Source organism: Saccoglossus kowalevskii, chromosome 4, assembly GCF_978046115.1.
Source record: "Saccoglossus kowalevskii chromosome 4, keSacKowa6.1, whole genome shotgun sequence".
NCBI lineage: Eukaryota > Metazoa > Hemichordata > Enteropneusta > Harrimaniidae > Saccoglossus > Saccoglossus kowalevskii.
This window is the reverse complement of record NC_140644.1, coordinates 12385777-12400467: the sequence shown is the minus strand read 5'-3', so window position 1 is coordinate 12400467 and position 14691 is coordinate 12385777. Positions and strand designations below refer to the sequence as shown.

The 14691-nt window shown below is 37.5% G+C and overlaps 1 protein-coding gene across 1 annotated transcript in view; it reads right to left on the bottom strand.

The window, feature by feature from the left end:
- LOC100368129 (extracellular matrix protein 3-like) overlaps nucleotides 1-14691 on the bottom strand; it is an 88511-nt gene that overhangs the window by 28824 nt on the left and 44996 nt on the right. Inside the window, exon 3 of the mRNA XM_085497793.1 lies at nucleotides 3071-3217. Within this exon, the coding sequence (XP_085353919.1) occupies nucleotides 3071-3217 (147 nt within the window). The remainder of the gene's footprint in view (nucleotides 1-3070; nucleotides 3218-14691) is intronic.

Below are 14691 nucleotides of genomic sequence, written 5' to 3'. Positions count from 1 at the left end.
CACAAACACAATGGGGAGGCCAATGCCACTATACGCTGGGTGAGTGTGCCACAAACGCAATGGGAAGGCCAATGTCACTATACCCTGGGTGAGTGTGCCACAAACACAATGGGGAGGCCAATGCCACTATACGCTGGGTGAGTGTGCCACAAACACAATGGGGAGGCCAATGCCACTATACCCTGGGTGAGTGTGCCACAAACACAATGGGAAGGCCAATGCCACTATACGCTGGGTGAGTGTGCCACAAACACAATGGGAAGGCCAATGTCACTATACCCTGGGTGAGTGTGCCACAAACACAATGGGAAGGCCAATGCCACTATACCCTGGGTGAGTGTGCCACAAACGCAATGGGAAGGCCAATGTCACTATACCCTGGGTGAGTGTGCCACAAACACAATGGGGAGGCCAATGTCACTATACCCTGGGTGAGTGTGCCACAAACACAATGGGAAGGCCAATGCCACTATACGCTGGGTGAGTGTGCCACAAACGCAATGGGGAGGCTAATGCCACTATACGCTGGGTGAGTGTGCCACAAACACAATGGGAAGGCCAATGCCACTATACGCTGGGTGAGTGTGCCACAAACGCAATGGGGAGGCTAATGCCACTATACGCTGGGTGAGTGTGCCACAAACACAATGGGGAGGCCAATGCCACTATACGCTGGGTGAGTGTGCCACAAACACAATGGGAAGGCCAATGCCACTATACCCTGGGTGAGTGTGCCACAAACACAATGGGAAGGCCAATGTCACTATACCCTGGGTGAGTGTGCCACAAACGCAATGGGGAGGCTAATGCCACTATACGCTGGGTGAGTGTGCCACAAACACAATGGGGAGCCCAATGCCACTATACGCTGGGTGAGTGTGCCACAAACACAATGGGAAGGCCAATGTCACTATACCCTGGGTGAGTGTGCCACAAACACAATGGGGAGGCCAATGCCACTATACCCTGGGTGAGTGTGCCACAAACGCAATGGGAAGGCCAATGTCACTATACCCTGGATGAGTGTGCCACAAACGCAATGGGGAGGCTAATGCCACTATACGCTGGGTGAGTGTGCCACAAACACAATGGGGAGCCCAATGCCACTATACGCTGGGTGAGTGTGCCACAAACACAATGGGGAGGCCAATGCCACTATACGCTGGGTGAGTGTGCCACAAACGCAATGGGAAGGCCAATGTCACTATACCCTGGGTGAGTGTGCCACAAACACAATGGGGAGGCCAATGCCACTATACGCTGGGTGAGTGTGCCACAAACGCAATGGGAAGGCCAATGTCACTATACCCTGGGTGAGTGTGCCACAAACACAATGGGGAGGCCAATGCCACTATACCCTGGGTGAGTGTGCCACAGACTGAATGAAAAAACCAATGCCACTATACCCTGGGTGAGTGTGCCACAAACACAATGGGGAGGCCAATGCCACTATACGCTGGGTGAGTGTGCCACAAACACAATGGGAAGGCCAATGTCACTATACCCTGGGTGAGTGTGCCACAGACGCAATGGGAAGGCCAATGTCACTATACCCTGGGTGAGTGTGCCACAAACGCAATGGGAAGGCCAATGTCACTATACCCTGGGTGAGTGTGCCACAAACACAATGGGAAGGCCAATGCCACTATACCCTGGGTGAGTGTGCCACAAACACAATGGGAAGGCCAATGCCACTATACCCTGGGTGAGTGTGCCACAAACGCAATGGGAAGGCCAATGTCACTATACCCTGGGTGAGTGTGCCACAAACGCAATGGGAAGGCCAATGCCACTATACCCTGGGTGAGTGTGCCACAAACACAATGGGGAGGCCAATGTCACTATACCCTGGGTGAGTGTGCCACAAACGCAATGGGAAGGCCAATGTCACTATACCCTGGGTGAGTGTGCCACAAACACAATGGGAAGGCCAATGCCACTATACCCTGGGTGAGTGTGCCACAAACACAATGGGAAGGCCAATGCCACTATACCCTGGGTGAGTGTGCCACAAACACAATGGGAAGGCCAATGCCACTATACCCTGGGTGAGTGTGCCACAGACTGAATGAAAAAACCAATGCCACTATACCCTGGATGAGTGTGCCACAAACACAATGGGAAGGCCAATGCCACTATACCCTGGGTGAGTGTGCCACAAACACAATGGGAAGGCCAATGCCACTATACCCTGGGTGAGTGTGCCACAGACTGAATGAAAAAACCAATGCCACTATACCCTGGATGAGTGTGCCACAAACACAATGGGAAGGCCAATGCCACTATACCCTGGGTGAGTGTGCCACAAACGCAATGGGAAGGCTAATGCCACTATACCCTGGGTGAGTGTGCCACAGACTGAATGAAAAAACCAATGCCACTATACCCTGGATGAGTGTGCCACAAACACAATGGGAAGGCCAATGCCACTATACCCTGGGTGAGTGTGCCACAAACGCAATGGGAAGGCCAATGTCACTATACCCTGGGTGAGTGTGCCACAAACACAATGGGAAGGCCAATGTCACTATACCCTGGGTGAGTGTGCCACAAACGCAATGGGAAGGCTAATGCCACTATACCCTGGGTGAGTGTGCCACAGACTGAATGAAAAAACCAATGCCACTATACCCTGGATGAGTGTGCCACAAACACAATGGGAAGGCCAATGCCACTATACCCTGGATGAGTGTGCCACAAACACAATGGGAAGGCCAATGCCACTATACCCTGAGTGAGTGTGCCACAAACACAATGGGAAGGCCAATGCCACTATACCCTGGGTGAGTGTGCCACAAACACATTGGGAAGGCCAATGCCACTATACACTGGGTGAGTGTGCCACAGACTCAATGGGAAGGCCAATGCCACTATACCCTGAGTGAGTGTGCCACAGACTCAATGGGAAGGCCAATGCCACTATACCCTGGATGAGTGTGCCACAAACACAATGGGGAGGCCAATGCCACATCAACCATGTCTGAAATACCGGTGAAGACGCACGCACAGATGTCAAAATATAAGTCACTATTTCTGACTGTGACCAAAAAAGAACTAAAAATCATCTTACCAACAAAAGAGGTTTCTCCCAAGTAACCACGACGATGCAATTTCACATGTAGATTTCTTTCAGTTTCATTGACTACGTAGTAATCCTTCTCCAGTGAGATCCAAGCCCAGTTGAGACGGAACAGCTGATTGGCCAATGTATTGTCACCTGAAATAGGAAGAAAAATTATGAGTTTGTGATATCTTTATATCTAATATATACATTTACATATGGATGTTCATAATTCAAGATCTCAAATAATTGACCTCACTTTCTCTAATGGTCGTCATGGCAATCTGAGTACTGGAAACTTACCCTCAATCACAATAATACATAAAATCAAAAACTTACTCAGGAGCTCTCTTAACTTCATCGATTTTGATAACAAATCAAAATTACAATAAAAGGCAAAAAATATACAAAAACAATTTTGAATACCATTTTATATAGGGTGCGTATGTCTGATGTTGAAATCTATAGATTAGATGTAGACAAGTCACTGGTTGATTTGTTTCCACCTCCCAACAAATTTTCTAATTTTTAAAACTGACATAAAATTGGTTCTTTTATTTTAAGTTAGATTTATTCCCTCACTGGATGCCTACGAGCACTTTGTCACTAATAAAGTGCTAGATTTATAGGAAAGGTGGATTACTGTTACAGTAGTATGTGGAGAGTACATGTACAAAGTTCATTATTCCTAACCCTAAAAGTGTTACTGGCACCTCTAGCAATATCAAAATAATCTGAACTTGTCTCAAAAATCCAAACACCCGACTATACTTCATAGACCATGAAATTTGTAATTTGTCAACACTCGGCAAAATCGGCAGTACTTTGTAAAATAACAGCGATGTAAATACAGACTGAGTGTTTAAGTGTTTGCAAAGTAAAAGTTAAAACTGTTTGAACTAGGACGACCATAACTATTAACCTCTGTTTTAATCCTAGGGGGTAAGAGACATTTGAAGACAGATCCATATCTAGCCTCCGCCAAGCTAACCCAGTTAAGAAGCAGACTGCAGTACGCCTAAGAACACCATAATGGTATTTATATTGGCCGAGTGCATACAAAACACTACTGTGGTCAGACTCTTTGAACTAATTGGCAAGAAGACAGTAAGGTTTTATCAATGAATCTGGTTAAAAACTGATAGGGGAAATCAAAACAGCCTTGAGGTTGGAATTTTTTGACAGCATTATATGCAGAATGCATATCTGATTGAGTGAGGCATTTCCTATACTACATAAGCATAATGTTAGTTTTAATTAATATGGCAATGCCCAGATAACCTTACAACCTCTTTGGGTTAATCCAGGATAAAGTTATATATATGTATATACTGTTCATATATACTGTTCAATATCACAACCACCAAATCCTAAATCAAATGTGATACATTAACCTTTTCACCACCAGACTTTCTCGCCCAAATTTGTCTGCAGTTTTTTTTTATATTCTTCAATATTTCTGGAAATAAGTCCTAATTTTGGAGCCAACAGAAACAATTTCAATCAGTTTTCAGCTTTAAAGTTTTACTCAAAAAATTTCGCTATTTTTGTCTTAATCTTCTGAAGGAAAGTGCAGACTATAAACGGGACTATTTTGTTAATTTGTGATGAAAAGAATGAACTGGTGGTGAAAAGGTTAAAGCAATAAACATTTTTATTATCATACTATTTATATGCATGAATGTTTTTTTTTATATAAAATATTTTATTTTATAAATGTATTATAAATTTTAAATGATGATTGAAAACAACTTGACCAAACACAATGGATACCACCTGTATGGCAGTAAATTGTCCACAATTCTAGACCTTTCTCCTCCGTCAAATACAACAAAATTCTTCAAATTTTAGTTAAAGAATTGAGTTAGGGGGGTGTGTGTAAACAATGTACTCCCTATAATGTTGTATACATCTCTCACAAGGAACCATATAAAATTTGACATACCAAGATGACCATCACCCTTTAATACGTATCACCATGGATACTGATGGATCCTAAACATACAATTTCAACATATGCACCATAAAATAGGTTAGTAAGTGAAAAGTACATGTGTATGCAAATCATAGTAGTGCATATCAACAATAAACTGTGAACTTTTCAGATGATGGAGAAGAGGGCACCCCCCGGGGAGAGTGCACCACATTCATACAACAGCAGCTTTGCATTGAACTGACCAGACCCTGACGAAATATAAACATTTGTACTCATTGATGAAATGTGTAATTCAGCCATTACGAGAAAACATTGAAATGGAGGTCACAGTATGACTGTAAAATTACACAAAATTTCTTGTTTTTCTAGGTTTTCTGTAATAAATGTCAAAATTTGTTGCAACATTTTCGTTGTGTAATAGTTCATTCAAGTTCAAATCAAACATATGCCATATTTGTTGTTAGTGATGCGAATGCTTACATAAATGACAGAGGTGTGTCATATTTTGATGGCTCAGTATACAATAAATACAACTGGTAGTTTCAAATGTGCTTGTATTCGAGATGCACTTCTAATAGAGCAAATATGGTACATCCTTGGAAAGCAAGTATGATAGTTCTTTCTGCTCATTATGAGAAAAATGAGCATTATTGCATAATTTATATCAACGATAATTCGGTCCAATATTCTTAAGTATTTTACTGTAATTTCTTTGTTACTTTTAGACCAAATGGATCTAATATTAGTTAGAAGTATTGATCAGCATTTTTGAAGGAATTTGAAAAGAATTTACTTAGAAGTTATTATTCCTATGATATTAGTGTTAATGACTTAACCTGGTATTTTAACAAGTCACAAAGTAAGAAGTCTAAATACCAAAATCAAAAGTAAAACAGGACGATACCACAGTGTTGTCATGTATACACTTCTTTACCGTACATAGTTTCACATTGTTTCAACTGTATGTGCTGTGGAACAAATACAGACAATTTCGCAGCAGATTTTGAAGCATATGTAAACGTGAACGTCAGACGTACAGACACACAAACTCAAAGTTCAAAGTTCGTAAAACACTCCATAGTTGATTCTGGAACTAAGATACTGCATACGCTAATAGGTGATTTTCTGAACAATTGCGAGATCTCGCGAGATGCATGAAAGACGCGCGTCGAACGTCTGCCGCAAAAATCGAACGATTTGATTTTGAACTAGAATTTCTTTATTTCGCAGCTTACATTGACCGGCCGATCTTCGACAGAGGAATATTGCTTCCGAATACCCTTACTTAATCGAAATTGCCTATCATCAAATGTGGACAGCACATTATTAAGCATGGAAATGTCCCCAAAATACTTTCGCGTTTGTCGAATCCCACGCGATGTTTGACGCCACTACGACGCTATGACCTTTGTTTGTCCTGTTTTTACGTTCGATTTCACGCATAACGCGTGATTCTCGCAGTGAACGGGAAATGGTCTATTTTCAAATTACAATTACAATTACATTGATCAGGACTGATTTGAATGTCTGTGTGAAAGTGAATATAAAGTTGTAACAACAATCCAAATGTGATGGGATAATTTGCGTTTTTCAATTTTTAACCAATGCTAAGTGTGTTTGATTCAATTGTGGAATGTCTGTGTTTTTAACGTTTTTAACACATATAGAGTTCAGACTGCACAGTAAAAAAATATGTTCCATGTATAAGTAGGAATATTTTGCGAAAGAACCTGTTTTAGGTGTATTTAAAAGATGAGCTTCTGGTGTTTAGGTTCCATACGATAGAGTTTGGATCAAGGCGTGGAGAGGGCTTAAATAAAATTACAAGTCTTATTGAGAGTAAATGGGGGCAGAAAGTAGATTTCAAGTTGAGCTAAGGTTAAACATAATTTGTTTTGAGGACATTCACATTTAGAGAGAGAGGAAAGGCTTATGAGCTAAACAAACGTCTCTGGGAAAACCTGGAGAACATGCAGTAAAAACAAACACGGAACAGTCTTTGATAAATGAACCTTCATAAACTCCACCAAACACCATTTATTACGAGTCAAACTGTTCAATATGCTCAGAATTGAGTGTCAATACGGACCCGGTGGTACTGTCTGAACTGACCGTGTGATAACGTCAAAGCCAGTCATGGTAACAATGCCATCTATTTCCTTTTGTAACATATTTATATACACTAATAAATACTTGTATTATCATTGTACTGATAGTATATTTATATAAACCTTCATAAACATCCAAATAAAGGCTCATTGAAGTACTTGAACTTCTAGCATGGCAAAGCTTTAGGTAGTGATAGCTACCAGATTGAGAACATCCATGTACATGGCCCTCTAACTGATCTTATTCAAATCACAGTCACACTGTCAGGATATACAAGTCAGAATATCATTTCAATTCATTGATTTTTTTTTATTTGAAGTAAAGCCTTCTGTTAATGAAATTTGTAATCCTAGACTCAATTCTTGTAAGATATATTTCATCACCAACATATAGCAAAGAGACAATATTATGGGAATACTTGGCTTTCTGTTTGAATTATTTGGGAGGTAATTAAATATAGAAATAAATCATATTCTTGTCACTGACACTTAAATTTAGGTAAATTTACTAAGTTTGAACAAAATACAACTGAAAAATAGCCTTGGTCCCAATGATACAGTATAAATCACAATTCAAAAATATGTGCGGGCATGTGACTGTTCACCCAAACAACGTAACAGAATAGCCTTGCCACCTGTCGGTAGTATATTAGCAACTAACAAAACAAAGTCACTCCTCATAATTCCCATAACTTTTAGTACACTGATATAAATCCTCTGGAGCCATTAATCAATAACATCTAGTATTGGGTAATTTTACCAGCAAGGTCGAAAAAAGATCATCCAAGCCATGCACTAAATGGACCTTACCTGCATCTGGACAGGATAGATTTTATATGATAATTATTCTTCCGTGTACAAATAATTATTTACAATCAGTTGTATAGTCATAAAACAAGGATTCTTTGACTTACAGGGAAAAAAAATTATTTAGTTTATTTTTTCTGAGAAGCAGTCACTAAAAAATATAGGTTGGCTTTTGAACTATGTTAAAAATAAATTAGTATTTGTTTATTGATCTTGGTAACAAGGAAACCATTTTTGAAATGTACACTGCAAGGCAACCATAAATAGTGAATTTTTAATTACATGATTAATTAAGTTGTGGTCATCAATGTTAATCCTAATTCCTGACCTGAAACTGACAAATATGAGAGTAACACCGCCCTCTACTCTTGGAAATTATAGAATACCTGATAAACTTGATTAAATGATAAACAAAGAAAAAAGAATCTATAGTCTTAGCAATTCATATATATCCCATAATGCAATGCATTGATGACATCATTGTGAAGATGCATCTCCCATTAGTCGAAAATTAAACATCCGTCCCTGTTGATTTCATACCATGTATAACATATAGTAACATAGGCCAGGGTCACATGGACACCCACGAATGTAAATTCTTTCAATTTTACAAACAAATTTGTGCAAAGGATGATATAGTTATATTTCTAACAGTTATTTCATCTCATACCAGAATACACCAGTCTAGGTTTGTGATTGGAATTTTAGCGAAAACTAGTCGTTTTGAAATTTTGGACTGATATGTTTAGAGTTAGTCAAATGGGTCAGTTTTTCTAATATTGCCAATACATTAGTGTAGTTGAATTTGATTCTTTTTAGAAGACTTTTAAACATTTGTAATGAAGCTGTTTATTATTGGATTTAAATAACTAGACAAATTATACCAACTTGAGGTATTGATTCTATTATGTGTAAAATAACCCAGCTTTTCAAAGTTTTTACAATGTTGTCTAAGGGGTGTTTAAGTGCAGTATGAAACCTAAATGTGTCTTCCAACTAGACAACTAGGGCAGTAGCAGCATATCTCAACGCGAAATCATGATTTATACCAATGGTTATTCAAGATTTGGGTACATATACAAGGTTTTCACTATGTTTACATTACAGTAAAGGCATATGGATCGACTTTGTTGTGTAACACAGATATGATGAATGGTTGCACTAGTTTTGTCTGCAAGTGGCCTGTAATCCAGCCATACTGATTACACTCAAGAACGGCCTGGTGAATTGCGATACAACCACGTAGTCGGGACAGAACTATGTGTCATCACTGATTGGCTGTCTCCATAACTTCGGTGCAATACCATGGGAATATGAATGCGTTCTGACCGATTCACCGATGGCATGCCTCCAACATTTACTCACTTGGTTTGAAATGTAAAAATGCCCCGGCGTGTACAAGTCATGTTTGTTTCATCATAACGCCGACAGATCTAGACTAAGGCTGTGGTCATTATGTAGCACGTGTTCAAATTTCATGTAATCAAATACAGTATTTTACACTTGTTATATACGTTGCTAGCGAACACCAAGTTCCAAATTTGGGCAATGAGGCCATTTTATTTTTTTGCTAAAATATTAAACAGTCTACAAGTTTAGTCAATTCCTCAACATAGTGGGGCACTTTGCAGTGGGAAAATAAGTGGAAAAAAATGACTTGTGCCTTTCAATTTTTTTCAGTTTTTCAGGTGAAGGAATTGAACAATCAATCATAAAACTACATTCAGAAGTGCACTCTGATTGGTTCATTATTATACATAATGTATTGTGACATCATACACATTGTTTTAATGTGCTTAAATGCTACAAACTATTATGAGAACAAAGTTTACGAGATAAAAGTATAAACACAGACGCAGAGTAACATTAACCAGTACAAGAGCAATAGGTACCACCATCTAAGTGATGGATCTAATTCCTGGTAACCTTTGACTTTTAGAATTACACCACTCAATGAATAACCAACATAACACTTTGAGAAATGACATCGCTCCTTAAACCACTACCAGATAATAGAATCATTTCATCAGTCGTCCATTTTTGTTCAAATCCAGAAATTAATGAAACCTGCACCTGTAACCCAATATGCATAATCTTGATACAAAGTTTTAATGAAATCACCCTGTTCATCTCCGAAAAACAGTTCTGGGCATGTATACAGACTGATTTTATAATCAATATTAATAGTTACCCCAATAAATTTATGATGTATATTGTCTAGTAATATACTGTGATAGAGGCAGTATTGTGTATACTGTCTAGTAATATACTGTGATAGAGGCAGTATTATGTATACTGTCTAGTAATATACTGTGATAGAGGCAGTATTATGTATACTGTCTAGTAATATACTGTGATAGAGGCAGTATTATGTATACTGTCTAGTAATATACTGTGATAGAGGCAGTATTATGTATACTGTCTAGTAATATACTGTGATAGAGGCAGTAATATACTGTGATAGAGGCAGTATTATGTATACTGTCTAGTAATACACTGTGATAGAGGCAGTATTATGTATACTGTCTAGTAATATACTGTGATAGAGGCAGTATTATGTATACTGTCTAGTAATACACTGTGATAGAGGCAGTATTATGTATACTGTCTAGTAATATACTGTGATAGAGGCAGTATTATGTATACTGTCTAGTAATACACTGTGATAGAGGCAATATTATGTATACTGTCTAGTAATATACTGTGATAGAGGCAGTATTATGTATACTGTCTAGTAATATACTGTGATAGAGGCAGTATTATGTATACTGTCTAGTAATATACTGTGATAGAGGCAGTATTATGTATACTGTCTAGTAATATACTGTGATAGAGGCAGTATTATGTATACTGTCTAGTAATACACTGTGATAGAGGCAGTATTATGTATACTGTCTAGTAATATACTGTGATAGAGGCAGTATTATGTATACTGTCTAGTAATATACTGTGATAGAGGCAGTATTATGTATACTGTCTAGTAATACACTGTGATAGAGGCAGTATTATGTATACTGTCTAGTAATATACTGTGATAGAGGCAGTATTATGTATACTGTCTAGTAATATACTGTGATAGAGGCAGTATTATGTATACTGTCTAGTAATACACTGTGATAGAGGCAGTATTATGTATACTGTCTAGTAATATACTGTGATAGAGGCAGTATTATGCATACTGTCTAGTAATACACTGTGATAGAGACAGTATTATGTATACTGTCTAGTAATATACTGTGATAGAGGCAGTATTATGTATACTGTCTAGTAATATACTGTGATAGAGGCAGTATTATGTATACTATCTAGTAATATACTGTGATAGAGGCAGTATTATGTATACTGTCTAGTAATATACTGTGATAGAGGCAGTATTATGTATACTGTCTAGTAATACACTGATAGAGGCAGTACCGGTAATATGTATACTGTCTAGTAATATACTGTGATAGAGGCAGTATTATGTATACTGTCTAGTAATATACTGTGATAGAGGCAGTAATATGCATACTGTCTAGTAATATACTGTGATTGAGGCAGTATAAGGTCAGATTCTAGACATTCATATCCCATAGGACTGTAAGCCTAGAGGCATTCCAAGCCCCTTTTTTTTTATCTTGCCTGGTTCTACGAAATCACAGATACGATTATCAGTTAAAAGCATCCCTGACAAATTGCCTGTATGTACAGTGCTTGAAGGATTAAATGTCAAACTTAACATTCGAAAAAAATAAACAATAAAAGTCATGACAAAACCCAGATACTAGGTAAAAAACAGTTAACAAATTTGGTTAGACTACCCAAAATTCACTATTCTATGCCCCCCTAAGTTTCAAACTATAAACTATTCATACCCCCTAATAGCATGTTGAATTTTGACCCAGCAACACATGGGAAGAATAACAAAGTACAAGGAAGTGATAGACTGGCATATCACAGAGTAAATGATATGACAGCATATCGATGACCTTTTTCTAAATATTGTGTCTTTCTACTGTTTCATCTTCAGACTAAATGTTGGTAAAGTGGTAAAACAGTTGGCTAATTAAAGGATGCATAGGCTTATCCAAATAAACAAATGATAGCCTGATGGATACTTTACCCCCCTCCCACACACACACACACACACACACACACACACACACACACACATACTTGTATTGCAATATGTTCCGAGGACTCCATTGGATTAACTTTTAATATAGTTGAATTAACTTTTAATATAGTTGCGATATGAACTCGATTAAAACGCGTTCCTATATAGGGTTGCGTTTTAATTGGAGTTTAATTAAACTCAATTACAATGCAATACAATGGAGAATTGCATTTTAATTAAGTTTAATTAAACAAGAGTTGAATATCCCGTGACTGAACATAGAAATGTTTGCGAAGCTTAGGTTTAGTATCGGGGTAAGGTATGGTATAATTATATTAATATTAATATAACGTGAACCATACCTTCCCCCGATACTAAACCTAAGCTACGCAAAACGTATTAATAATCGAATTAACTATTAATATAAATTATGTTTTCCGAGGACTATGAAAAAGGTCCCCGGAAGGTGTGTATGTCCTCGGAAGTAGCTATATATCTGTATTTTTGTCCTCGCAACATATAGCAATCCAAGTACACACACACACACACACACACACACACACACACACACACACACACACACACACACACAATAATCTGTAACACAACTGTAATACTGGTCAAACTGTAATGTATTAAATATTCTCCAAATTACAATGTCACTATTTTTGGTAAAAACCAAAAGTTGAAACCATGTGAACATTACAATAGAAACCTATGTTCATAGGAAAATGTATAAGAATATTGTAAATCCATTAATTATTAGTTAGTTTTTAATTTCATATTTTTGTTTTTAAGTAAAATTTGCTATTAATTAAATCTATGTGAACATAACTTAACAATAGAACTCATTGTTTTTACTCCCATGTTTGTGAACTTGAATAAAACCCAGTGAAATTGCTCAAAGCATCAAAACAGTGAAAATAAATAGTTTTACAGTATGCTCAAAATGTAATGATATTAAATATTAGTGAAAATAAATGCTTTTACAGTAACCAGCATGTCCTGATGATCGACTGTCATACAAAAACAACACAATAATTATCCTAGCAAAGATTTCTGCCCAATTCTACACATATAAGGAATAATGGATGTGAATTGTCAAGTAGAGTCTGACTTCTCAATAGTTTATTTTAGACTATAGTCAGAGCAGTTGTGTATAAGTAAGACTTAACCACACAAACAAGCAGCAAGAAAAACATCCACCAAAGCTACTATACACAGAGCAGTAAACCCGCACTCCTCTCAGTTTTCAATGTTTAATTATTCATTCCAAGACAAATAATTAATCTTTCCCAGCACAACTGAAGTTCTTGTTTCCACAAATCCCAAAATAACTCAGTACTTTCAACACCACATCAGGAAGTGTTGATCTTGGCTGATTGTTAGTACAGTGTTTGTTAATTATTTTCTCCAGTTACTGCTAATAAATACAACCAAAGCACATGTCTGTCAGTGTCGTTCATGGCTGGATGGATCCAGTAGGCAGAACAAAGGGCTAATTAGTAAATGAACAACAGCCCTTGACCACTGACTTCATGGTATTGACTTCAATGCTAGCAAGTAAAGAAGTATTACAATCTACCATACATATAAATATTTTCTAATAAATTTAAAGCTCATGTACAATGAGATTTTTTAATTCGATACGAGTAGATTGAATTTTTTAGTAGCATATGTCATTAACTGAATAACATAGGTTCATAAGCATATTAAGTAATATTTTGATAATATGTGGAAATAGCTGTGACTATCGATCTTTTCTCTAAAATTTTTTATTTTTAATGTCAAGAGTACGAATTTCTAACAGCCCTCGCCAAGATGTGAACACTGGAAGCATAGTATATCTGCTGTATACTGACATTGTACATTAAATCACTTGCTTGTGAAAAACTCATAGTTTTCACATCACATTTCAGATGACATTAGGGATTGGTCAGTTACTTCAGCCTGGGGGGGGGGGGGTGTCGGCAGATTCCATTTTGCCAGCTGTAAATCTCAGTTGACCCACCCCCTATCAAAAAAAAAAAAAAGTGCCTATAACGTTTTTGCATCAACAAATTTATAGGCAATATAGGTAATAGTTATTATTAAGGACACATTTGTACGATTACCTTTTTTATCGTTTGTTAATTTTTAAAAATATATGCATGAGCACGTGTGTGAATTCTGGAAAACATGGTGACCCCCCTATTCATGGTATCAAAAACAGGGTGACCCCCCCCCTATTCGCACAATCAAAAACAGGGTAACCCCCCCCCCCCTACTAATCCACCGACCCCCCCCCCCCTAGGCCGAAGTAACTGACCAATCCCTTAGCCTTGTGCAGGGTTACTTTGCCCATGCATTTGTGTTTATTAAAGACAATATTTGGTAGTATTTAGTCATCTTTATATGGTTATATTTAAACAAAACAAAATTTAAAATCACAGCTATTAATTACTGCTTTAATGAACCAGCATACAAAAAATTTCTGTTCTAATAGAGTACATACAGTATACACTTTATTCAAGAGACTATAGTTGAAACATGGACACAAAAAAATGACCTCTTCATCTAATTTTATTTTAGCTAAATGTAATTCTGTGAATTCAAGATATAGTAAATCAACAAGAAAGTATATTCTCACAATGAGACTGTTGACAAAAATTCCTCTAAACCATGCATAGATAAAAATAAATAT